The sequence below is a fragment of the Myxocyprinus asiaticus genome, chromosome 49 (assembly GCF_019703515.2).
Source record: "Myxocyprinus asiaticus isolate MX2 ecotype Aquarium Trade chromosome 49, UBuf_Myxa_2, whole genome shotgun sequence".
In the NCBI taxonomy this organism is placed as follows: domain Eukaryota; kingdom Metazoa; phylum Chordata; class Actinopteri; order Cypriniformes; family Catostomidae; genus Myxocyprinus; species Myxocyprinus asiaticus.
The window spans coordinates 7038940-7064947 of record NC_059392.1 but is presented as its reverse complement, the minus strand read 5'-3'; the positions used below and the strand labels follow the sequence as shown (position 1 = coordinate 7064947).

The 26008-nt window shown below is 37.2% G+C and overlaps 1 protein-coding gene across 1 annotated transcript in view; it reads left to right on the top strand.

Annotated features, from left to right (window-relative positions):
• The window catches only part of LOC127438065 (low-density lipoprotein receptor-related protein 1B-like), a 308837-nt gene that overhangs the window by 205510 nt on the left and 77319 nt on the right, over nucleotides 1–26008 (top strand). Inside the window, exons 49-62 of the mRNA XM_051693349.1 lie at nucleotides 1960–2082; nucleotides 5768–5887; nucleotides 6330–6458; nucleotides 7195–7317; nucleotides 7865–8005; nucleotides 8494–8681; nucleotides 10956–11139; nucleotides 15487–15572; nucleotides 19209–19331; nucleotides 23060–23241; nucleotides 23938–24137; nucleotides 24488–24676; nucleotides 24796–24944; nucleotides 25224–25317. Of these exons, the coding sequence (XP_051549309.1) occupies nucleotides 1960–2082; nucleotides 5768–5887; nucleotides 6330–6458; nucleotides 7195–7317; nucleotides 7865–8005; nucleotides 8494–8681; nucleotides 10956–11139; nucleotides 15487–15572; nucleotides 19209–19331; nucleotides 23060–23241; nucleotides 23938–24137; nucleotides 24488–24676; nucleotides 24796–24944; nucleotides 25224–25317 (2031 nt within the window). The remainder of the gene's footprint in view (nucleotides 1–1959; nucleotides 2083–5767; nucleotides 5888–6329; nucleotides 6459–7194; nucleotides 7318–7864; nucleotides 8006–8493; nucleotides 8682–10955; nucleotides 11140–15486; nucleotides 15573–19208; nucleotides 19332–23059; nucleotides 23242–23937; nucleotides 24138–24487; nucleotides 24677–24795; nucleotides 24945–25223; nucleotides 25318–26008) is intronic.

Here is a 26008-nt window from a genome sequence, read left to right as displayed (position 1 = left end):
GCACCAGGTGGTGAACCTGCAAGCACTGCCCCAGGAGGAGGCAGACCCAGCCCTGTCGTTGCTGTATCTGGTGCACGCTTTACGCATCTATTTGGATCGCATGCAGAGCTTTAGGATCTCTGAGCAGCTCTTTGTCTGCTTTGGTGCACAGCGGAAAGGAAGCGCTGTCTCCAAGCAGAGGATCGCCCACTGGCTCATTGATGCCATAACTATTGCATATCACGCCCAGGACATGCCGCCCCCAGTAGGGCAATGAGTTCATTCTACCAGCGGTGTAGCGGTCTCTTGGGCCCTGGCCAGGGGTGCCTCTCTTACAGACATTTGCAGAGCAGCAGGCTGGGCAACACCCAACACCTTTGCAAGATTCTACAACCTCCGGGTGGAACCGGTTTCGTGACACGTAGTGGCACACAATGCAAGCGGATAAGCCCGGGATAGCCGGCCGGGTGTATTGCTTGCACATAGCGCCTTCCACCTCCTTTTGAGCTGAAGACGTGAAGATTAATTCCCAGTAGTGTTCACAAACTTTGTTCCCTGGTTGACTTCCTCCGAGCCCTGTGCTGTTCTGGGGTAGGTGCTCCGCATGTGGCGGTTCCCTGTAAGGTTAACCCCATGCATTATATATCTTCCGCTAATTCATTTCCCTGTTGGCAAACTGCGTCTTCCTTGGGCAGAGCCCCTCTGCCCCAGTCTCCATGTTTGTAGTAACTCCTCCCCCGTTGGGTAGGATCTACCTTGTAGACTCTCCACATGGTCGGAAAGACCATTTGACGTATTTTTCCACTTAAATATCCCCCCTCTCTTTGGGCGAGGTGTGGTCTCCGTGGTGTCCTCCCCTTGGGAGGGACTCCCCCCGACTAGACCTAGTGGCCCAGTCGGATAATCCCCCTTATTTTTTAGGGAGTGGAAAAAGAGAAGGGTTAGCCTGTCTCTATCTTTTGGGTAGTCGACATGTCCCCAAAGGGCCATTCGACACTCATAACTATTTTGGGGGAGGTTACGTGTTGACCTGGTGTGCTGGCTACGAGGCACACAGTGGTCTGCCCACCACATACCACCAGTTCACATAACACAGTTCAGCCAGTTGTGGCGTTTCTTATAGGGACCCCTAGTGTCACTACATCGACACAACATCGAGTGAGCGACAGATAGGGAATGTCATGGTTACTTGCGTAACCTCTGTTCCCTGATGGAGGGAATGAGACATTGTGTCCCTCCTGCCACAACGCTGAACTACCCGCTGAAATGGCCAGACCTTGTCTCGGCTCCTCAGCATAAAACCTGAATGAGTGGTTGCATACCAGCTCCTTTTATACCCGTATGTCCAGGGAAGTGGCATGCAAATACCACTCACCAATTTTCATTGGCCTTTTATCAAAGCCCAGAGGTGTCTTAGGCTCCCAAGAGTGACCACTAGTGTCACTACATCGACACAACGTCTCATTCCCTCCATCAGGGAACGGAGGTTACGCAAGTAACCATGACATTAGCTAAAGTTGGTAGCATGGATCCTCTGATAATCCTGTTTGTAATGCTCTGAACTTTTGCCCAAAAACATCTGTTCTTTGTATGATCTTCTAAAAAAAACTCCAGTTAGTCGTTTAGACATTAGTACAAACCTTTTATAGAAAATTGATTTAACTCCTGGATTTAATACAACTTCTTTGTTATGGTCACTCTGTTGCTGTTTCGTAGAAAATAGTTGTAGTTTAGAATAAACCTTCTTGCACAGGTCACCAACCAAACACAAAAGTATAACTACAGAAAAAAGTTGGATAATTGAAGCTGAGGTAGACATTCAGACAACTGATTTGTTTACAACATGATCTTAGCCTTCTTCGAAGAGGTGCACCTTGTGGAGATGCAGCAGACTTGATAGAAACAGACTATCTTTGATAATGTCTCATATTTTCCCTAAATAAATTCCCCTTGTTTTCTTTATTTTGACCTGTCTCCCAGCCTCTGCAGTACATACGTGCGAGGATGGCCATTTTGCATGTCCAAGTGGAAACTGCATCTCCAGCGTTTGGTTGTGCGATGGACAGAAAGACTGTGAGGACGGAGCCGATGAATTTCAATGTGGTGAGTGCCACCTCTCAGTATTAATCTACTAATCATGCCTGGCGGACATATTCTGCACCCTATATTTTATCCTAATGAATATATTTACATGCCGAAAGACTTTATTTATCTTCTAGTCACACATGACCATCTACATTCAGTCATAAAGATGCTGTTTTGCTGTATTGATCTACTTGTCATGCCTAGTATATGGCAAGTGCTATTTTTTTAAATTTTATTTAACTGCCAATCATTCGTCTCTATATAACTTTAAAATTTTCGAAAGGTTATGCTTGGTTTCTTGTCTGCTATCCGTCTTATTCGTTTGTTTAAAGGCTGAATATCGAAATCTGGCTACCACGTCTGTTGTCTTGTGTCCACTTTAAGGAATCGCTTGGCTTTTGCCCAATTGTCTGTACTTAATTTACAAAATACAAAAGCATGTTTTTGAGACAGAAATGACATTGACAGTGCATGTAAATATATTAGAAACTTTATTTGCCAAAACCCTGGGTGTCCTTGAAAAGTCTGTTTATCTGGTTATTAATCCATATATTTATTTATTTTCACTGTGAAGCATAAAAACATCTTTTTGATTTGCTAAATGATAAAAGTGATTCTTTGAATATCTCAAAAAAAAAAAAAAAAAAAAAAAATTCCAAAGCACTCTTTCAAAAGACTACTGTCAACTGTATACATTCTATTGGCAGCTACCTTCAAAGGGGCTGTTCACACCAAATGGGTTTTTGCCCCTATTATTTTTCTTTCTAAAAATATTAGATATTAGATATATAAATATGTTTCTTTCTAAACATGTTAAACAGACATCTTTGACCGTTGCACCGCATCATGCTTTTCTTGCATTTTGTTATATTCATTGCTCTGCGTCTAGCTGTTTTAGCACAAAAAAACACTATTGGTTTGAACGGCCCCTAAGGCAGCATCTTAACAAAATGGAACCTCTCCAATTTGGATAAGATGAGGAATCTTAGACTCCAGTCAGGCTTCCTAAGCAACCAATTGGCCCGGTTGCTAGGGAGGGTAGAGTCACGTTGGGTTAACCTCCTCATGGTCGCTATAATGTGGTTCTCATTCTCGATGGGGCACGTGGTGAGTTGTTCATGGATGCCACGGAGAATAGCATGAGCCTCCACATACGCTACGTCTCTGCGATAACGCGCTCAACAAGCCACGTGATAAGATGCGTGGATTGACGTCTCAGATGTGGAGGCAACTGAGATTCTTCCTCCGCCACCCGGATTGAGGCGTGTCGCTATGCCACCATGAGGACTTAGAACGCATTGGGAATTGGGCATGCCAAATTGGTGAGAAAAAGGTAGAACCCCCCCCCCCCACCACCAAAAAAAAGATGAGGATTCTTAAAAGTGAGAACAATGCTACCATATTTTTGAAACAGCCTTCACATCAGACCATGCCTATGATGTCTCAGTAGGCAGCTCACTAGGTTTTGTAACAGGGTCCATTCAGATCGAACGTTCTTGAGCTTAAAAACAAAAAAGCTAGACACAGCACAATGACTAGAACAGAACACAGCTGTTTCAAGCATCGTTTTAAAAGTTTAAGGTCTTTTTAGCTCGACATGGCATCTAAAAAAACTTCATTGCTGTGCGAGACATTGAAAAAACAGCGGGACATGGCGCACCGGTCAAAGACACTAATGCATGTTTACTAAGAAAAGTAACTGAAAAGCAGTATTTACTGAGATTTTGTAAATTTTTGGACTTTGGAAATGTGCATTTTACCCCATCTCAAAATCTGTGCTGTACTTAAGCCAAACAGGACTGTAGGGAAGGTAGTTCTAGGAAGTTCTGCTCAAAGCGATGATGGGATATTGGGTTTTAAGGGGCTTTGCTCTGTCCTGCTGCGACCAATCATTGCTTTGCTTCTGTCGCAACCCCGTGTCAGGAATCCTTTTGGTTCTGCTTCAAAGCGCCGTGTTCTGAAACAATGCTCTGATGTGCAAGTAAAGCTCCTGTGTAGCCTCCACGACTCTGTACCACACAGTGGCCTTGTAGTCATTGATCCAAATTCAAAAGTTATACAGATTTTTTTTCCATGCCCTTGATCATGACAAATGCACCGGTGATTTTTCACCTTTCGTTTTGATTGTTTATTCGGTTACCCTTGTTGGAAACTCAGCACCTTTGCCCTCGGCTGATTTTGCGAAATGGCTCTTATTTTCCTATTCATCCACTTTACATTCTTTTGGTTCCATTCACTCTACAATTATACCAATTCTTTATCCTCTCTTTGTTTCCTTCACATCTGTTGCACTTTTTAAATGGACATTTATTTCCATACAATGACAGTTTATGACTATTTCGGTTAAGCTCCAAAAATGGCACAACAAAACAACAACAAAAATGCACCAATAAGGTAGTCCATATGATTTGTACATTATATTACAAGCCTCTGCAGCCATAAGATAGCTTTCAATGAGGAAAACTCAGAATTATTCCCTAAAAATCTTCCCCTCCAGTGCGCTTTTAACTCGAGAACAACTGTGAATTGATCATTGCGTCAGTTAGTAACTTGAGAACCATATCAGTGATCAAATTATTAATTTTTACGTTTTACGTTAGTTTTTTGTTTATTTTTTCGACAAAGTGGTTGATTAGTTTAATAAAATCGGACTGAATGATGCACTCACAAGTCTAACAAATTTTTTTTAGGAAATGGAGTTCAACTTACTTACTCAATGATCTGGTCACAACAGTTCTAGGGTTAACAGCCCACTAGAGCAGAAGATAATTGGCAAGTAATTACTTAAATTACCGTCTGTTTCTGACTCAAAGCCATGAAATGGTTTCAGAAGGCTTGACATATCGGCTACAAATGACATGAACTACTTTTATTTTATTTTTTTTTTATTTTATTTTTTGGTGTCTTTGTTGGAGCTAAACAGCCATTGTAACTATGAACTGTCTTTGTATGGACAAGATTTGGAAAAGGCATGAAGATTCTTCAAAATAATCAACTTTGTGTTCCAAGGAAAAAAGAAAGTCATACAAGTTTGTAACAATATAAATAAATAATGACAGAATTTTCATTTTGGGGTTAACTATCCCTTTAAAATCTTTCTCTTTCTCTTTTTCTGACCTTGGTCCTTGTGTTTGCAGAGATATCACAAAATTGATGGCAAACGCAAGCAAACAAACTTTCAGACCTTTCCCCATACTGCTGATAGAGGCATATTTGCCTTTTGTGGCTCGCGTATGTGCATGCAAGTGGACAATTATGTTAAAAGTGCTTGCGAGCAGGAATGCTGTCCAAAGTTGAATCTCTAATCCCAAAAAGGATGAAGAAGGGCACAGATATGATCTATTTTGGTGCTTTTGGAGGCCACCTTGTTTAACTTTCTCCAGTGTTATCGCACTCAAATTGGCTTTCATAGGCAAACTTCTAAGAACTGAAATGTATTCATTAATCTTTTGTTTTTCATTTAGCTTATATTTGTTTTGATGCATGAAATGTGAATACATAAAACTCAACAAAGCTCTTTGAAGGCATAATTTAGCCAAAAAAGAAATTGGTCACTGTGTGTTTTGTATGGAAAAGGTTTGATACACTGTGAGGTTGAGTAAACAAAGACAGAAGTTTTATTTTTGGATGGACAGTTTTCTTTAAATGCTGGTACGGTCTCCACTGTTTTTTTTTTTTTTCAAGTTCAAACTTTTCCCTGTAGATTCATCGTGCCTTTGGAATCAGTTCGCCTGCTCGAAAAACAAATGCATTGCCAAACAATGGCTCTGTGATGGAGAGGACGACTGTGGTGATGGATTGGACGAAAGCGAGGAAATTTGCGGTAAAATTGCCCCACAAATTTAAATTTAGGCCACACAATGAATTACTTCTGAGAGAAAGGATATAAATCTACTTTAAAGAGGCGGGAGGTAAAAATTGAACTGTGGTTTCATCATCGTTGGGAATTTATTGCCATGCTTTGCTCATAACAAATGGGCCTAAAGGAACACAGGTTACACAGAGGTCAAACTCAAGCAGATTTTTAAACAAGTTCTCAAGACAATGCTTAGGAGGTTGATTAAACTTTAGATTTACTTAGTGGAACTTGCCGTCTGGCAGACATTTGATACATTTCTTGGTTTTAAAGATTCAACATGGCTTGTTTTTTCAAAACACATGAATATTCATAGTGTGTTGGCTTGAGATTGTAGGTTTTATCAAGTGAGTGTCTTCCTCTGAAGCTCTCTCTTGATGTCTCTTTCTCTCTCTCTCTCTCCCGGTAGGTTCAACAACTTGTGCCCCTGGTTTGTTTAGTTGTCCAGGCTCATACGCTTGTGTACCCAGAAACTGGTTATGTGATGGAGAGAGAGACTGTCCTGATGGTAGCGATGAACTGGCGGTGGCTGGTTGTGGTAATTTTAACCATTATATTTACTGTCAAAAGCTTCCTTGTCATTTTTACAGTTTTCACCCAAACTGCCTATATGGTAACATTTCTATCCATCTATGTCTCTATCTTTGTATCTATTTATCTATCTATCTATCTATCTACAGTATCTATATCTGTCTGTCCGTCTGTCTGTCCGTCCATTCATTGGATCCATCATCCATCCATCCATGTCCGTCCATCCATTGTTCCATCCATCCATCCATCCATCCATCCAGTCAATCCATCCGTTCATCCATCCATCCATCCATCATCCATCCATCCATGTCCGTCCGTCCATTGTTCCATCCATCTATCCATCAATCCATCCATCAATCCATCCATCCATCCATCCATCCATCCATCCATCCATGTCCGTCCATCCATCCATTGTTCCATCCATCCATCCATCCATCCATCCATCCATCAATCCATCCATATACTGTATCTTTTTATCCATCTATTCATTCATCCATTGTTCTATCTATCATCCATCCATCCATCCATCCATTGTTCTATCTATCTATCCATCTATCCATCTGCAATATTTACCTCTTTTTCCCTGAGTTTTCAAAACTAAACTACAACCTTAATTTTTTTTAGTTCAGAAATTTGATACAATTGTTTAACCTATATAAACCCTGGTAAAATCTGTATTAGGTTTGTATGACCATCTTTCTCTCAAAAGAAACACTAATACTGATTCAGCTGTCTCTCATAAGCTCCGAACAACACATGCACAGAGAGCACGTTCCAGTGTCGGAACCAGAACTGTGTCCCGCGACATTTCGTATGTGACCATGACGACGATTGTGGTGACGGTTCTGATGAATCTCTGGAATGCGGTAAGCAGCTCCAGATTCACGATTCATTATTTTCAGTGAAAAATGACCATCCCTTTGCATCCTATTTTTGCTCCATGTTTAATGTGTCTTAATTATGTTGGCACAACTGTAATTAGTCATTTAAATGTTCAGACTGGATGCAGGACTCCGTTTCCCTTCCCTCATATCTAAAAATAAACATGCAGGCAAGCAATGATTGAATGAAATCTTTCTGTTCTGCTTTGGTTCATAGTATTTGCAGAGCTAGTTTTTTAAGTTTCAGTAAGACTCTACAATTTTATCTACAATAATATAAATTAATTAATTTAAAAAAAAAATAAATCATGAAACAATTCCACTTTGGTGACTGAAGCATGGTATATAGTGATAATTAATTGTTTATTTATTTATTCTTTTTATTTATTTATCTTTAAACTTTATTATTATTTATTTATTATTTTTAAAATATTTTTTAAACTTCATCTGTGCTCTTTAATTTTTTCACCCCTTTGATCTAAATTCTTTTTTTTATTTCTCTGTCACTGTCTCTCTTGTTCTTTCTCTCTAGAGTACCGTTTATGCAAAGAGGAGGAGTTCCGCTGTGCAGATGGGCGGTGTTTACTGAGTGCTCAATGGGAGTGCGATGGCTTCCCTGACTGTCTTGACCAATCAGATGAACTGCCACTGAACCCGAAATGTTCTGCTGCAGGCGAGTCCCTCTCATATGTCGCATAGCACATTTGATTGACAGATTCCAGGCCTTCATCCCATATGGTATTGGTCAGAACACCTGGTCCTCCCCTTTTCAGTCTTAATCCTGTGCCAATGCCACCTGAGGTGTGCAGAGAAAGGCTGACGAAAATGCTGTGCCTTTTTTTTTTGTGTGTAGTTTTTCGTTTTAGGGCAAACAGATGCCATTACTGTTCCCAGCCAATCTCATCAAGAAAAAGTTTTATTATAAATTTCTAAAGGGACAATTAAATATAGATGTATACTTCACATTTACAGTAAACTTTTAGACTGTTACTGTCACTTGTATTGTTACTGAATACTAATTGCGACCTTGTTGTTGTTTAGACCATATAAAGTAGCTACAAAGTTCCCCCAAATGTATTAGGACACTTAAGTTTGTGTCACTTATCTAATAGTTTTGTTTATTTCTTTCTCCCATTTTTGTCTCGCTGCTTCATGTTTTAGAAAGTTTGTGCAATGGTTCGGTTTTCATGTGTGTAAATGGCCGCTGCGTTCCACTGGGAAGCGTGTGCAATCTGCATGACGACTGCGGGGACCGCTCGGACGAGAGGAACTGCCACATTAATGAGTGTTTAAACCGTAAAGTCAGCGGCTGTTCTCAGGACTGTCAAGACCTGCCCGTGGGATACAAGGTGTGTGTGAGAGCGACTGTAGTTTTTAAAACTTTTTTATGGATGACAAGGTTTCTTAGAGAAGTGCGAAAATACATTTTGTTTTCAAACAGCTTTCTGGAATGCTCCGTCCCTCCACCATCAGTCGAACAAATAGACAGTCCCACCCCAAACTCATGCCATTGGTTGAATCAATGTTGCTGTGTTGGGTTAGTTGGGACACATTTTTTCTTTTTTTTTCTGGGTAATCAACTTACGACTGGTTTACTTATAGTTGTCTTTGTATATTAAGCTGGGATACGAGAAAATATTTTAACTAATCTTGAACAAACAGTATTAGCAGGTTTTACCACCTAAACAATATTTTAAAGTTCTCTGCAAACAAACCTTTCAAAGTTAGAACAGAACACTTTTACATTCCGCAAATGTTTAAAGTACTTACAGCCAACTAAATTAAACATTGCTAGATTAGAAAATCGTTCACGCTGTGTTTGCCGTCATAACATTTCCCATGACCCAACTTCCCACCATTTTACACCCTTTAACTCTTGTATATTGAGGGTTTAAACAAGTATGTTTACACATGAAATTTTATTTGGCGTTTGAGAAATCAGGCAGTTAAGGTAGCTAACAGCGGGAATGACATGCAAGAAAGACACACACACACATGCTGTGTTTTTAGTGGGAGAATGTCACAGACAAACACACACGCACACACAGTGAGTGGCATATAGAACAGCCTCGTTTGGCAGATGTCTCAGAATACTGGCTCTATCCTTTGACAGCCACACTGACTTTAAAAAACAGAAAGTCAAGGACATGGCAGAGCCAAACTTTTCGTTATTTTCACCTTTTCGTTATTTGGGATTTAGTTTTTATTTATTTTACCTTCCATGCTACACAATAAATATTATTAAATACAAAATATTAATTATGTTTAATGAAAAAAATATATCTATTTTTAATATTATTATTTTATTTTTTTGTCTTGTTTTCCAGTACAAATATTTAACATATTTTACTTAAGGAGCAATATTTTACCATGTACTATAATACTGTACTATATACCAACAGATTAATCTTTCTTTCCCCATTGGCATTTAAAAAAAAAAAAAAAAAAAAAAAATATTTTAAGCATAAACATTTATACATTTTGGTAGCTGTATGTTAAAACAAGAAAAAAGTACATTTAATTCAAGTTATATTTTATGAAACCAAATTTAGTCTTTAAAGTATGTTTAGGTATTTTTACTGCAAAACAAGACTGATTAAGATTAGGAATGAGGGATGACCTGAACTAATGACTCTAATGAGTCTTTTAAAAAAAAAATATATATATCTACATTGCGAAACACAAAGCGTGACCAGTGTAGTCCGATTCTTATGAGCTGGTTCTTTTGAATCTACAGTGCAAAACACACAGAGCATTCATTGTAGTCTGAAACGAATAAAACGAATGATTTGTCTGAAATGGTTCTTTTAAATGTGCAGTGCGTTAAGTGTAGTCTGATTCCGAAATTAATGACTTTTACGAGCCGGTTCTTTTACATCTACAGCGTGAAACACACCGCACATTCAGTGTAGTCCGATTCTCATACGAATGATTTTTTGAGTTGGTTCTTTTTAATCTACAGCGCGAAACACAGCGCGACTATTTTATTGCAGTTCCGTATTAATGAGTCTTATGGTCCAGTTCTTTTTAGTGTTCTCTTTATGACTTCCGACATGTCCAACTCGAAATGAACCAAAAACTGTTACTGTGTTATGTAATGTTGTACTGAAAGCTCCTGACACTTCAGACAGTGCAGTTACTGACTGGTTGTTTATAGGACAATGTGTAGTTAAATATGCATTACACATTATGTATTTGGTTGTAATCAGTGGAATTTGTATTAAAAAAATATACACTGGCTGCTTTTCTTTATTATTTGGTCCAAGTCATCAATTTCAAAAACTTTTTTTTAATTAATTATTTTTTATTACATTTTAGTTTTATAATGAAATAAATTAATATGGTGGCACAATTATATTTTTGTCTACAAAACTAATTTCAAACATTTAAGCATACGCCTTCAGATCAAAAAATTTTTAAGATCATGAGAAACATTTAATTCAAGTGTTTCAAAACTTTTGACCGGTAGTGTATATATGACAGAATGCAATATATAATCAAATTTTTTGTTTGTTTTTGATTTTAATTAAATATATAGGACCAATTATTGCATTGAATTTGTGCCTATAAAAAGTTTTACTAAAGATCTAGAAACTTCACCATCTTGTTTTTTTCTTATTTAGTGTACATGTTGGCCAGGGTTTCGTCTCAAAAACGATGGCAGGATATGCATTGACATTGACGAATGTTCTGAGAACTTTCCCTGCAGTCACCAGTGCATCAACACCTACGGATCTTTTCACTGTCTGTGTGCTGAAGGATATCAGCGGTCTGCTGGTAACCCACATAGCTGCAGGTCTCTCTCAGGTACTGCTGCTCTATTCAGTGGCACAGGTGCGAATCAGCCCTTGTTGCCCTTCACAAAGATTTTACTGTTATACTCTCACAGGAACACCCCACATGGGCACATACCCACACAGTGAGCCTTGTTGTTATTTATATTTAGAGGAAAGCAACAGGAGGTTGAAGACAATTATTTTTGCAGCTGGAGATGAGATCTGATTGGCTAAGAGCAAATCCAGGTGTGGCATATGGGTCGTCTGGAGTTATTTATAAACAGAGGTGGGTAGAGTAGCCAAAATCTTTACTCAAGTAAAAGTACAATTACTTTAAAAAATAAAATTACTTCAGTAGAAGTAAAAGTAGTAATGTTAAAAATTACTCAAGTAAGAATAAGAAAGTATCCGATTGAAAGAATACTCAAGTAGTGAGTAACTAGTTACTTCCACATATAACATAATGGACGTTTACGCCCCAATATTCCATATACATAATACACATTTAATATGTATTACACAATAATATTACTACTGATAATAATCATTCTTCTTCTTCTTCTTTTTCTTCTTCTTCTTCTTCTTCTTACTCTTCTTCTTCTTCTTCTTCTGCTTCTTCTTCTTCTTATTATTATTATTATTATTAATAATAATGGAAATTGTCATCATACACCCTCATGTTGTTTCAAACCATATGACTTTCTTTCTTCCATGGAACACAATTAAAGAGATATCAGACAGAATGTTAGCCTTAGTCTCCATTTAATTTCACTGCATGTTTTTTTCCCCTCCATATTTTAAAAGGGGATGGTGACTCAGACCATCAGTCCCTAACATTCTGTCTAACATCTTTTGGGTTCCACAAAATACAGAAAGTCACATGGGTTTGGAACAACACGAGGGCTGGGAAATGATGACAGAACTCATTTACGCTGAACTATTACTTTAAGGACACTTGTATGATTTGGACGAATCTGTCAATTAGAAGATACGTTTGGAAACCAGTTTCTAGTAATTATTATGGTGAAAAATAATAATTAGTTAAATTATTAGTTCTGTACACTGAAGGGTAAACTACACCTTATCTCTGCATTTGAAAGTGTGTTAGGTTTATTAAAGTTTAGAGCTTGTTTTCTGTTGTCCATAAAAACGCGCCACATCTGTCAAACGCAGAAATGCTGTGCATGCGCAGATATACTGTCAGCTCGCGCTCAAACACGCAATCGGAAGAGCTAAAGACATTTAAACTAAACGCGGATGTTTACATGGATTTATACAGTAGGAACTGATATACTGCAGCACTGACATAAAATGTATACTTGTAAAATGAGGTCATAAGAGCCCATAGTTACAGAATCACCCTAAAAATGACCATGACACAGACAAGCCCACGTTATCATTGTCGCCAACACTTACCGCACTGCAATTTCAATCTTGAAATATCCGCTTGTCTTGGTGTAAAATGAAGGCATTGCGTGACGAAGGAAAGTGCTTGTTTTGAGCGCTTGCTGCAGGAGTGATGAGCTCGACTCGAGTGACAGAGCACAGCTGTAAAGTTCCGCTGTCGTAAAAGTCCCATTCAAAAATCTCTCAATAAATTACACATTTATTAACACTTAAAATGAAAATGAAATGAAAACCAGTTAGTAACGTTGCCCATTGTAAAGAAGTAAAAGTAGAACAAATTCAATAGAAATTTACTTGAGTAGGAGTAAAAAGTACCGTTAAATATACTCATAAAAGTACATTTTTGTTTTACCAAAAATGTACTCAAGTAAATGTAGCATGTCACTCCCCACTTCTGTTTATAAAATATTTACAAAGACTTTTTTTTTTTGGACATGGTGCCATAGTAATACAATGTTTTTTAACTTGTACCATGGTAATACTATGTTTTTGGAAATGTACCATGTTAATACCATGGAATTCTTATAAAGTACCATGTTATTACCCATAATGTTTGGAAATATACCATAATAAAACCATGAAGGATCATGTAAATCTCACAATATATACTTTAAATATGGTACCATGATATTATATTCAGATATTACCATATAAATACTATGGTATATGAATATATTATAGTGATTCAGCACCATGATAAATAATCAAAGTATGATGATATTACCGTCAGACAAGCCGTCATGCGTGACTGCTCACATTCAAGGAATGAAGCTCTGTTTATGTATGATTGACATTTCTAAGTCCCGGTCTTGACAGGAAGTGGATTTGCAGGTGTTGGCAGCTCACAGGAAATCTATTTCAAGGCATCAAACTGAAGTTGCACTCTTGTCTTGAGGCCAGACTAATCCATAGAGCAACACAGACACATATTTGATATATTTGAAGTATTTTATATCCTCCATTTTACTCCATATTTTTCAACCTTTTGTTCTTTTTCATTGACTTAAAGTCATGAAGGATTAAAGTAAACATCAAGTAACATGTCATATTTTATATTCTTGGGGATTAGTTAATAACTGAGTTATGATGCTCATGCGGGGGACACAAGTTGAATCTGGCTTGCGTCATTTCCAATTCTATTTCTCCCCTCTTCTCTTTGCATCATTTCCTGAATCATATATATATATAGTATGGGGAGTCAAACAGGAAATAATTATATAATTATGAATATATAGTTGTTTATCTGAATCTATACACTGTAAACCTTAATAAGTTAGCTAACTTTAAATGTAACTCATTGGCTGAACTTAAAATAACCATGTAAGCTCAACTTAAATACTTAAAGTACAGGGAACCTAACTAGCTTGTACTATATAGAACTAGCCATTACAGTGAATTTTTACATGCTGAATGCATGTTAATTGAAAACACTGTTTTGATAAGCATAACAATTGTTCAACAATTAAAGCAATATACTGTAGAGTTATTATACATTTTATCTGTCCTCAACCTAAGCTTAAACTACACTGTTCACCATAATGGTTACCCCAAAAAACTTAACATAACAGAAACTCTTCTAGAGCTGCAACAAAAAGTATGTGAACCTTTTGGAATTACCTGCATTTATGTATAAAATTTGTCTCAAAATCTGGTTTGATCTTTATCTAAATTACAATAATAAACAAACCCAATCTGTTTTAACTAATAACTCAAATTATTGTATTGTTATTGTACATATTGAATACATATTTCAAACATTCACAGTGTATGTTGGAAAAAGTATGTGAACCTCCAGGCTAATGACTTCAACAAAAGCTAATTAGAGTCAGGAGTTGGTAAATCTGGCATACAATTAATTAAACGAGATTGGAGGTGTGAGTTAGAGTTACTTTGACTTATAAAAACCACTCAAACATTTTGAGTTTGCTATTCACTATAAGCATCTGCTGATGTGGACCATGCCTTGCAAAAAAGAGATTTCAGAAGATCTACGGTCTGAATAGTTGCTTTGCATAAAGCTGGAAAGGGTTACAGAGTTATCTCCAAGAGCTTAGATATTCCTCTGTCCACAGTTAGACAAATTTTCTATAAATGGAAGTGATTTAGTACTGTGGCTACTCTCCCTAGAAGTGGCTGTCCAGCCTAGATGACTCAAAGGGCACACCGCAGAATGCTCAATGTGGTAAAAAAGAGCCCTAGAGTGACTGCTATAAAGACTTGAAGGAATTATTGGAACTGGTTAACATCTGTGTTCATGAGTCTATATGGAAAACATTAAACAGGCATGGTGTCGATGGCAGGACACCACTAATGAAGCTGCTGCTTTCCAACAAAAACATTTCTGTGTGCCTGAAGTTTAACAGAGACCGCATTGACACTCCACAACACTAATGGGGAAATGTTTTGTGGACTGATGAAACCAAGGTTCAATTGTTTGGGAAGAACATATAGTGTAAAAAGGGTTTATGTATGCTGTAAAAAGGGCACCGCATACCAACATGAAAACATTGTCCTAACGATGAAGTACAGTGGATGGAGCATCATGATTTGGTGTTGCTTTGCTGCTTCGGGACCTGGACCCCTTGCCATCATCAAAGGGAAAAATGAATTCCCAAATTTATCAAGATATCCTACAGGATAATGTCAGGGTAGCTGTGCACCAGCTGAAGGTCAGTTGAATTTGGGTGATTGGTAAATTTAAATAGACAAGCTTATTAAACTCAAAACAATAAAACAATTCCGGTTACTTAAAAGGTGTCAGTTTTGTGAATTAGTTTTTTTTTTTTTCTACTAAAACAATTATTTTATGCAATAGGGTTTACAGTGTATAAATCCTAAATATATAAAAATGAAACTCTTTATAACCATTTATAACTAGAGTGGTATAACTATATGTAACTACATATTCAGAATTGATATAGTTATTTCCTATTTTGAAAATTCTTGTGTTTGCATGCTTTTTTCTTTCCAGCTGAAGAACCATTTCTTATTCTCGCTGACCATCATGAGATCAGAAAGATCAGTCTAGATGGATCAAATTACACCCTTCTGAAACAGGTACGGCAGAAACAGGACTCCAAGATATATAATTTTCATTTTATATACTGTATACTTATATAAAATGTATATATACTTTATTTTATATATACTTATTTATCTTTGGATCATTGTTGCCATTGATAAAAGTGTGGTCAACATTCAAAATGTTGAGATTGAACTTAAAATAAACTTACTGGGTTCTTGTTCAGCTCCTGCCTGTTGAATTTTCTATATTCCCCTCCAATTTGATACTTCTTTCTTTCATAAAACTAAACATGCTCTGAGCATATGAAGATTAAGATATACATAATTGTCTAAAATAGGAGACACAATATCAAGTGCCACCTGTCATAACTTTAAGTAAAATTCAAGATGTTCTTTGCACTTTTTTCTTAGTGTTATTAAATAGTAATATCATAGTAGTAGCATAGTAATACCATTACATTCAACTTAAGTTCAAAACGTGATAACAAAACAGCAATACGTCCTCGGTTACATAAGTAAAAGTCCAGATGTTTTTTTGCACTCTGTCTGAGTGTAATAACATAGTTTTATCATAGTAGTAACATAGTAATATCATTACATTCAACATAAATTCAAAACATAATAACAAAACAGCAAGATGTCCTCAGTTACATAAGTAAAAGTCCAGATGTTTTTTAGCACTCTGTCTCTGTGTAATAACATAGTAATACCATAATAGTAACATAGTAATACCATTACATTCAACATAAGTTCAAAACGTAATAAAACAGCAAGACGTCCTCAGTTATATAATGTAAAAGGCCACCCTATGGTAAAATGAGAATATCCTGAGACGAGCGTTCTGTATGCTGGAATTATTTTTGTAATTCTGTTAAATAATGCTCGTGACACACAAACTACACTCTTCAGCTTCGAATATCCTTCATCTATTGTAAATATACCAGCTTGTACTGATAGACATCCTTAATGATGATGTAGATGGTCTTTAAATCTGTGCAAAGCCCCCTTCTCAATGCAAAATGGAACCATGACCAATGCGGCTCTGAGGGACTGATGAGTAAGAAACTCTCTCATGCCCTGTGTGTTAAGAGATTGAGCTTCTTGCCATTTAAAGAGCATTTAAAAATGCACGCTTGAGTTGATTCATCAGTCAGGGACTCCATCAGTTTGATTTAAAAGGTCTGGTCCAGCAAATTAGATCCAAACGCAGCAGGCGGTTTTGAGTGAATGAGACGGTGAGAGAGAGACATGAAAATGAGAGGCCCCTACTGAGAAAGTGATTGGCTCAGGTCTCGGCAGTGCATGATGGGATGTTTCTGTCAAACTGAGGGAGTCTCTTATTACTAACAGGAAATAAAACCGAACATAGTAAAAATAAAGAATGAGAAAAGTATTGATTTTGAGTCTACTTGGACTTTAAAGGAGATGTGATATTTTATCCAAATCTGTTTGGATGTTTGGTTTTATTTTCTGAATTCAGATCCAGTTCAAAGACTCATACCCTCTTGAAGGGCTTCGGTTTGTCATTTTGGTTTCTTCAATGCAATTATTTTTTATTGGTAGCTTTTTTTTTCTTTTTTCTTTTTTTGCTCATGCTCTGTCGAGTTAAGCTGTGGTGCTTGATCCCAGTTCCATCTGTTTAGTTTTTAATAAAACTAACAGACAATCTAGCTATTTTAATAGTACTCATCAAACGAAATGACCTAGCTGTTAATGTTTATGCTCTGACACATTGAGGGTGCTTGTGCAGGCAATGCAAGTTCGAGTTTCAGGAATCACAAACTCCATGTATTTCCTCTGTTCTTTATGAAATCTCTTTTCAATGAAATGGCAACAAGGATGCTTTAAAAAGCAATGTTATTATCAAAAACGAAGGCCAAAAGTAAATGTTTTTTTTTTTTTTTAAATAAAATAATTTTAAAAGTAAAAATACAAATAAAATAATTGTAACTAAGCCAAAATACATTTTCATGGTTTCCAAAGCTAGCTCAATTACAATAAAATAAAAATATATATATTTTTTTTTTAGTTTCCATTTTTGATACATAGTGCTTTATTCAATTTTAAAACCTTACAAACTTCAAACCCTTTAGTTTTTTGTTAAAACCAACATACAATGGCCTAGCTGTAAATGAACATGCTTTCACATGTTGAGCTGTTGTGCTTCTGCGGGTGACGCAAGTTTGAGGCTCTCATTGTTGCCTGATCACAAACCCCTATTATTTCTGTATAATTTTTTACATTTTTAATCGCGATTAATTGCATACATTTTCATAGTTAATCACGATTAATCGCAGATTTTGAAAGTGCTGAAATTTGACTCTATATATACTTATTTTCCTGTCAAATGCACTTATTTCCTTCTTAGGAAAGTAAACAAAACAACATGTAACTATAATGCCTTATTAACATTTTCCAAACAAAGCCTTCCACAGTATGAAATGCACTAAAATAGCACCAATACAAGTAGCATTAAACGTTTCCCAAAGTCTAAGTGGGAGTTTGACTAATTGAAAGAATTATTTCCTACATAGGTTGCATATTCATTGCAATGGGCAATAAAACTCTTAAACTCTCATCCTCCACAATATTAATTGGCCGGCAGACTGTCCGCTTTGCTACAGCAATCATGCAGCTGCATTCACGATTTGCATCAGAGCGTCAACACCAGCGTCAAGCGCAGCTTTGTACTCCAAATGAAAAGTGTTTCCAGACAACATCTCGTTCTGTATTTTTTAGAGAGTTAAGACTTGACATGCTTCTGTGGTAATTCAGTTGCGCCTTACAGAGGCTGCAAAGTGCTTAATTCCTATCACAAGTCCCATCTGGGCTTGTTTTGTACAACAAATAGCGTTAAGAGCTCCTTTCTCCACCACTTGATCATTGACAAGTATCCAACCAGCGTTTTTGCTGGTTTATGCTTTATTAATGGTAAATACGTTAACCGCGATCAAGAAAAATTAACGTGTTAAATTATTAATAGCATGCAATAACGCGCTAACTTTGACAGCTCTACTTATCATTTTTCCTTATAATATCTCTCAATCAATAAAAATGACAAAAGGGCTAGTAATAACCAATATACCAAATAAACTGATGTAAAAATAAAAATAAAAAAATTGGAAAAAACAAAAATGTGTCATGACGACTTGGGTTGCACGAAAAGTTATGCCTTTTATTCCCAGTCAACATACAGAATTTGTAAATCGATACAATACAGGCATAACATTTTAGCTAGCCTCCTATCCAAGGCTTTACTTTTTTTTAAGGAAAAGTCTATCAACAAATTTGAATACTCATTCCCAGGGCCATATTAACGCAAGGGCTTACTGGGGCTTAAACCCCGGGGCCCGTGGCTGGAGGGGGCCCCCGAACTCCCAGAAAATAAATAAATAAATAAATAACTTTATTTATTCAAATGTGGTATATTGTACAATTTTAAAACCTTTAAAACTTCAAACCCTAAAATGTGTAGTTAAAACTGATGGGCAATCATGCTATTTCAATTTTATTAATTAGATTATGATTTCCCCAATGTTTTAAGCAATCTTCTTACTAAGCATTTGTTCTTTTTGTCTGGCTTCTCTCTCTCTCTCTCTCTCTCTCTCTCTCTCATAATTTCTGTCTTTCACTCTGTCTCTCTCTCTCTGTCTGTCTGTCTCTCTGCAGGGACTCAGTAATGTCATCTCTCTAGACTTTGACTACAGGAAGGAGTTGATCTATTGGATTGACACTAGCAGGCCCAGCGGACGCAGAATAAACAGAATGCGGCTTAATGGAAGTGACCTCAAGGTACATCTATGTGTGTGTGTGTGTGTGTGTGTGTGTGTGTGTGTTCAATCCCAGATTGACAAATGCAAATACTCTCTGCCCCTGAGTACATTTGATTCACCTCACCTAAATATGAGAGCAATTTTTATTACATAATGGATGGATTCCACAGGGGGAAAACCAGACACATTCACATCAGTCCAAAAAATAAATATAAGGTTTGGTTTATATATTTTTTTAATAACTGGTGTTTCAGAGCTCAAAAATGGCTTGGGGCCACTGTGAAAAAGTTTTGATCTAGTTATTTTTTATTTTTATTTTTTACTTTTTTGTGGTGTGACCAATGAGTTTAAATCTGAACAAACAAACAAGTATCTGAACTAAAATCCTTGTTGTTGAGCCCTGCATTAGTTGTATGAAATGAGCCAGGGTTGTCATGATAAACAGAAATGTGAAGAAAATGTGTATATGTGTGTGCATGGCTATCTATCTACACATTCCCCTCCGTCAATGCCCTTGTGTATATTACTCAGGGGGTAAAATGGACAGAGTGTGCCAGCCTTGCCCCATCGGGCCGCCAGAGCTCGTTATGTTTAATATCGAGCTATAATGGCTCATTAAGCTTGATTGAACTCTGGATCTTAAACTGATTTAAGATGCTGTGCTATAGTAGAGAGACTGAGAGAGCGAGAGAGCTGCTTTAAAGGACAATGAAGTTATGCGATAAAGTCACACTCTAACTGTTGAAGAGTTAAAAGCAAAATGCATCAACACTGAGATAATTTGAGTTTTTATAGGACACTGATGGGAAGAAAAAAAGAAGGTAGAACAAAAGATTTAGACAGTGATTGAATGACATTTGCTAGAGAGTCTTGAATTGTAAGTGCTCTTGGTGGCTACTTCATCTTGGATGTAGATGCTTGTCGTAAACGGTGTAGTTCCTTGTCACAAAGAGTGCAAATGAGCCAGATGCTCGCTGCACATCTAGGAACTTTCAGCATGTTTTGGTTTATTTGTTTTTATCACACTTTCCTAGGCGTTGACGCTGACAGCGGAAACTGGTGGTTTAAATCTGTCGAACAGAAGCTGTCGCAGAATAACTCTGGACACAACTTTTTAACAGACATTTTTGCATCAGTTCACATGCATTTACCTTTTCCTGTGGCACTACTGATAACATGTTGTGCGAGCAGCCTCAGAGATGCGGATTCTAGTACACGGAATTTAGGAAGTAATCCTGTTCACCAAAAAAATGGTGAATGCAATTCGAAGGTCGCATTTTTGCTCTAAGGTTCTCATTCATGAAACTTCTGTAAATATATGAGTAAATTCTGAGTAATTTGCGTGTAAATTGACCTTCCCGAAAACTTTCCGCCGGATACACAAATGCTTCGTACTTCCCAGATTTGTTAGTAAAATGTGTGTATGGTGGTGAATTCCAAACATTCGTAAATAGGGGTCGTGTGCACATTCGTTCACAATTATCATAATCCACACCCATGAAAACGGTATATAAGGAAGTCACCAGATTTTCTAGTAAATGCTGTTAACATCTATGCAGAACAGTAATGAAACAGTTTTTATGAATGAAGTGCATTCACATTGAAAATTTTTTTGATTTAGCAAACACAGCATTGGCCATACATGTACGTTATCAACTGAAAGCAATTTGCCGATGCCCATATTTAATTATGAAACCTAAATTATAGAGCTCATATCAAATAAAAAAACAAACAAACTGTCCAACCAGTCACATTAGAGGGCATTCATTATTTCGAGAAAATCAAACGCAAACTACGTCTTTCCATTAACTTTTTACGCCACGTCAAGCACTTCTGCTGGAAAAACAATAAGCGGAGTTGGGGAAAAAACTACAGTATACTTTGAAAAAATAAATGCAAGCAGCAAATAAACGTTTCTAAATAAGTATAGGCTATGGTTTAAAAAGAAAAAAGTTTTTAAAAAAATAATAATTTATGTTATTTTTAACGTTAATTTCACTCATTTATTTATGTTAATTTTTTCATGACTTATTTCATTTCACTTCTATCAAAGTGTTGTCATGACAGTTTGCCTGAAAGAACACAAAGCCTTCGGATGTCTTGTGCACGATTTACATGTGGTCGGGAGCAGGTGTAAATTTTGTTCGTAACTACTAACGTTTTGAAAATACGAAAACTTTCATTAATATGAGAATTTACGTCATAACGGCTTTACAAACCATTTACACAAAAGTTAGTTCTGCTTGTGTTTCATGAATGAGGCCCTAAAATTAAATTTTTACTCTAGAAAAATATTGCTATGATTAAATTACACATTTTATTATAGCTTTAATTTAGTTAGCTACTATTTGTTAGTAGTTTGCAGTGTAGTAAAATAATTTTTTAAAGCATAGCTTGACAATACTTAAACAACTTCGCATAAAGCTTGGCAAGCTAAAGTTTCTAAGTTGCTTCCCTACCACTGCTCCACAGTAGAGCCTGGTCTAATGAAAATGACGTGGTGTGGTGACATTTTTGCAAAATGATATATCGTGGCTTCTAACGCATGTTCCGGAGTGAAATGTCGACTATATGGCGCTACCTTCCAACCCTAAACCATAAAGCTAACCAATAGATTCACAAAAAGCTAATGTGAGATGAAACGCAATGACTGAAGCAAACACAGTTTTGTGGTTTGGCTCACTTGTCGACTTGCATGCTCTTTAGGACAGGTTGGCATAGTAACTATTAGGTGTTTCATGTCACGTCGCTGTTAAGATATCATGTATTTTAACATGGTTGGAATGCTGTCAATGCTATCCATTGTATTAATAAATATACTCATGAAACATGCTACTAGTCCATATTCAATATAATTAATTTCCCTAGGATTAGTTATTTATCTGTTTGCACAATTCATAATTATGTATAAAACAACCCGTGGCTAATTTCCCAACTGCTGTTTTATTGACATAAGTATGCTAGTGTCCCTGGTGAGCTCCACATCCAAACAACCTGCAGTGACCTTGAAATTTGTCACTGCTAGCCGAGTTTTAATTACCAGTGATGGGACGGCTCAGTCTGAGGGAAAATATATTTAATATTGGTCTCCAGCTAAAGAAAAGAGAGATTGTAGAATGTTACTCATAAATGCGCTAGAAAGGGGGCACCAGCAACCAAGAGCGAAAATGATTAAAAACGACAGTTTAGCCGCCAGCCGGGGAGCATATTGCTGCGATTATGTTAGTCAACTGATAATTAGTAATGGTATTGGAGTCTAGCAGTTAATATAGACATTGCTTTTTCATTTTGTTTGAGAAATATTAAGCCCCTCTACCACATTTTGTTTGACATTTACGAATTCGTTGAATGCTGTTGTTGTTGTTGTTTTGTTTCTCATTTTGCCGTTGAACACTTGCTAATATGCTGGCTAATTGCCATTCTAACTCATTCTAAGCAAGTGAGGGCCAGAATTTGGTCTATATTAACCTGTCTTGTTTTTGGTTTATTTTATTTTTATGCAAATAATTGCATTTGAATTCCTACTGTGAAGGCTGGCCAAAACAATAAAGAAGTTTTATGTGCCTCTAATTTAGCAACATAATGCAATACACAGCTGCATCTGACACTTGTTATTTCGAACTATTTTGCCAGGAAACATTTGTTCCCTGCGGTACTGACTGCGGATAAATCCCTGTGAATAACCATCCAAAAAAGACCATCTGTGCTTGACTGCGTTTGTAAGTTCATTCTTGGCTCTTTTTTCAGGTGGTTCACAGAACGTCGGTCCCAAGTGCTCTTGCTGTCGACTGGATTGGGAAAAACTTGTACTGGTGTGATGCTGAGAGGAAAACCCTGGAGGTGGCGAAAGCTAATGGACTCTACCCGACTGTACTTCTTAAGTCTGGGCTGAGAAATCCAACTGCTTTGGCTCTGGACACATTGACAGGGTAAATTATGCCTATTTGTAATTGTTTTTCCTTCTGTATATTTATATCAATGAATACATGCAACAGATAAGACTGTTATGTATTAGCTTCAAATCCTAGGGAGCTAGCTACCTAGACAGCCTTTTAATTAAATTTTTGGGCCTCCTAACCTTTTTTTGGACAAATTCTTAACCAGAATTTGGATCAATCTCATAATGCACCATACCGAGTAAAAAATAAATAATCCAAGATGGAAAGAAGAAATGTTCATTGTAAACTCGATTGTTTTTTTTGTTGTTTTTTTCATTCAATTCCAAATAGGATTGATAAAAAGTAGTTCATTCGAAATAAAAATGTAGTACTTTGCCCACTGTTTGCTTGTGCAATGTATTTGAATGCTTATTAGAGTATTGTGTTGTTACCTTAGCAACATGCTAACGGGAAATTTACTTGAAATCAATTGTTAGTCAAGTTTCCGTCTTAGAAGGCAGCTACCTATTTAGCAGTTGATTTCAAGGCAACTCACTGGGTTTTGGAACACAGTTAATGTCTATACTATTATAAGACCGTACTTTCAAGATCTTTACAAAGTGTATTTCCAAAATGCACATGAATTATGAAGACATCACATCAACCATATTAAAATGAATCGGCTTTATTCGAGTATTGTATTATTTAAAGTTTTCATGAGCCACATTTTTTCTTATGGTGCTTTAGATATGTGTTTTGGATTGACTGCTGTGAGCAGCCCCATATTGGACGGATCGGGATGGATGGCAGCAAGCCGCGTGTCATCATCGATACAGAAATACATGCCCCCTCCGCACTGACCATTGACCACATCAACAAAAGGATCTACTGGGCCGACGAGAGCCATATCTTATTTTCTAATATGGATGGTACGAAAAGACACAAAGGTACATTTTTTATGTGTTCAAGTGGAATGGGTTTTTCAATGGCGATGAGTGGCTGATGGCTGATATGTTGCCAATATTTACATAAAACCATTTAAAGACCCTGTTTTCATCTTCTCCCTATCTTCCATTGGTTGGATAGTCCAACCCCCAAATCAATGCCACTGGTTGAGCCAGCTAGCCGTAGTTATTGGTCAGTGTTGATAATGTCAAAATGGCCAGATATCAGGCGATCAGATGGTTTTCTTGACATATTGGTCTATCATTCGTCTCATTTCATCTTGTCTTGTCTTTACCTTGCAGTTTTTTTGGTCAAATGCACCAATAAAATTATCTCAATCCCATATTTCCAGTCCCCATCAAGGATATAGGTGGCATGACTGGTCTCACATTGTTTGAAGACTTCATCTACTGGAGCGACCAGAAGTCCAAAACCCTTAGCCGTTCTCACAAAACTTCTGGCGGCCAACAAACGGAGCTCCTCAGCTCCTGGCAAACCATCCGAGACATTAAAGTCTACCATCCTCTCCAACAGCCTGACGGTATTGCAGCAAAAACATCTTCTCTCAACATGGATAAGGCTTCTAGTGACTTTTTTGGCCATTGTCAAGATTCATTGGTTCTTTTCAAGGTTTTTATATTTTTTGTTGTTTGTCTGCAGTGCCAAAGCATCAGTGTCAGGTGACTAATGGAGGGTGTAGTCACCTGTGCCTTCTTTCCCCTGGAGGGGGTTACAAGTGTGCCTGCCCTACCCACTTCTACCTGGCCAATGATAACAAGACCTGCCTGTCTAACTGCACAGCCAGCCAGGTGCGAGTTAGATCACGTTTACGCCTGGTATTAATGTCAATTTTAGGCATGTCAAGTGGTTAGTGTCAAATACATTTCATGATCAGATCAGATTGGATCATCCAAGACAGATGTTAATTCCAGGTGTTAACAAGGGCCTTAAAATGACAAAACACGTGAAACGACTTGAAAATTGTTTTCGACATAGCTCAGTTACTCTTGGCATCACTTTCAACTAATGATTGTATGGTGTGCTAATAGATAAATAGTTGTTCAAGTAGTTTCTGTGTGTGTTTGTAGTTCCGTTGTGGTACAGATGAGTGTATTCCATTCTGGTGGAAATGCGACACTGTGGACGACTGTGGTGATGGATCTGACGAGCCAGCAGATTGCCGTAAGTAGCAGCAAACCTTGTCGCCATTTAACAAATAAAACGTCAAACTTGTAATACTAGTGAAATATTTTACTCTGGTAAATTTACATCATTGACGCACCTCAGAATTAGACCACGTCCACACTATTCCATTTTGGTTTAAAAATGTAGTTTCCTTTTTTAACACTGTCGAAAGTCTACATTTTTGGTGGACGAAATAGCATTCCAGTGTGATTTAGAGGTAATTAAAAATCGATGCACTTTCAGATGAAAATGGATTAATGTGGACATGGCCTAAGACTCTGTTCCAAAATGTAGTTACCTGCCTACCTAGCCAGCATTTTAAGACATCATATGTGCACTTTATATGCAAAGGCTGTTCCAAAATGTAGGCAGCAAATTTACGCTGCCTACTAAGATATTTTCTTTCAGCCAAATATGACCAAACTGTGTTTACCCCAGACTGCATTGTTTCAAAAACAGTGAAGAAATCCGGTGGACAAATCGAGAGAATTAGCTTAGCAACATGCTAATTTCTAACTCTATTGATATTGAGTCTTGTCTCACACATGCTTAGCATGAGTAGCGCTATTTGCATGATACATGTGTCACACAGTGATACTTCCTACATAGAATGTTCCAAATCAGTCACTTACGAGGTTCCATTTGAGTTAGGTGCATGCTGCCTTTGAAGGTAGCTGCCTATGTAGGC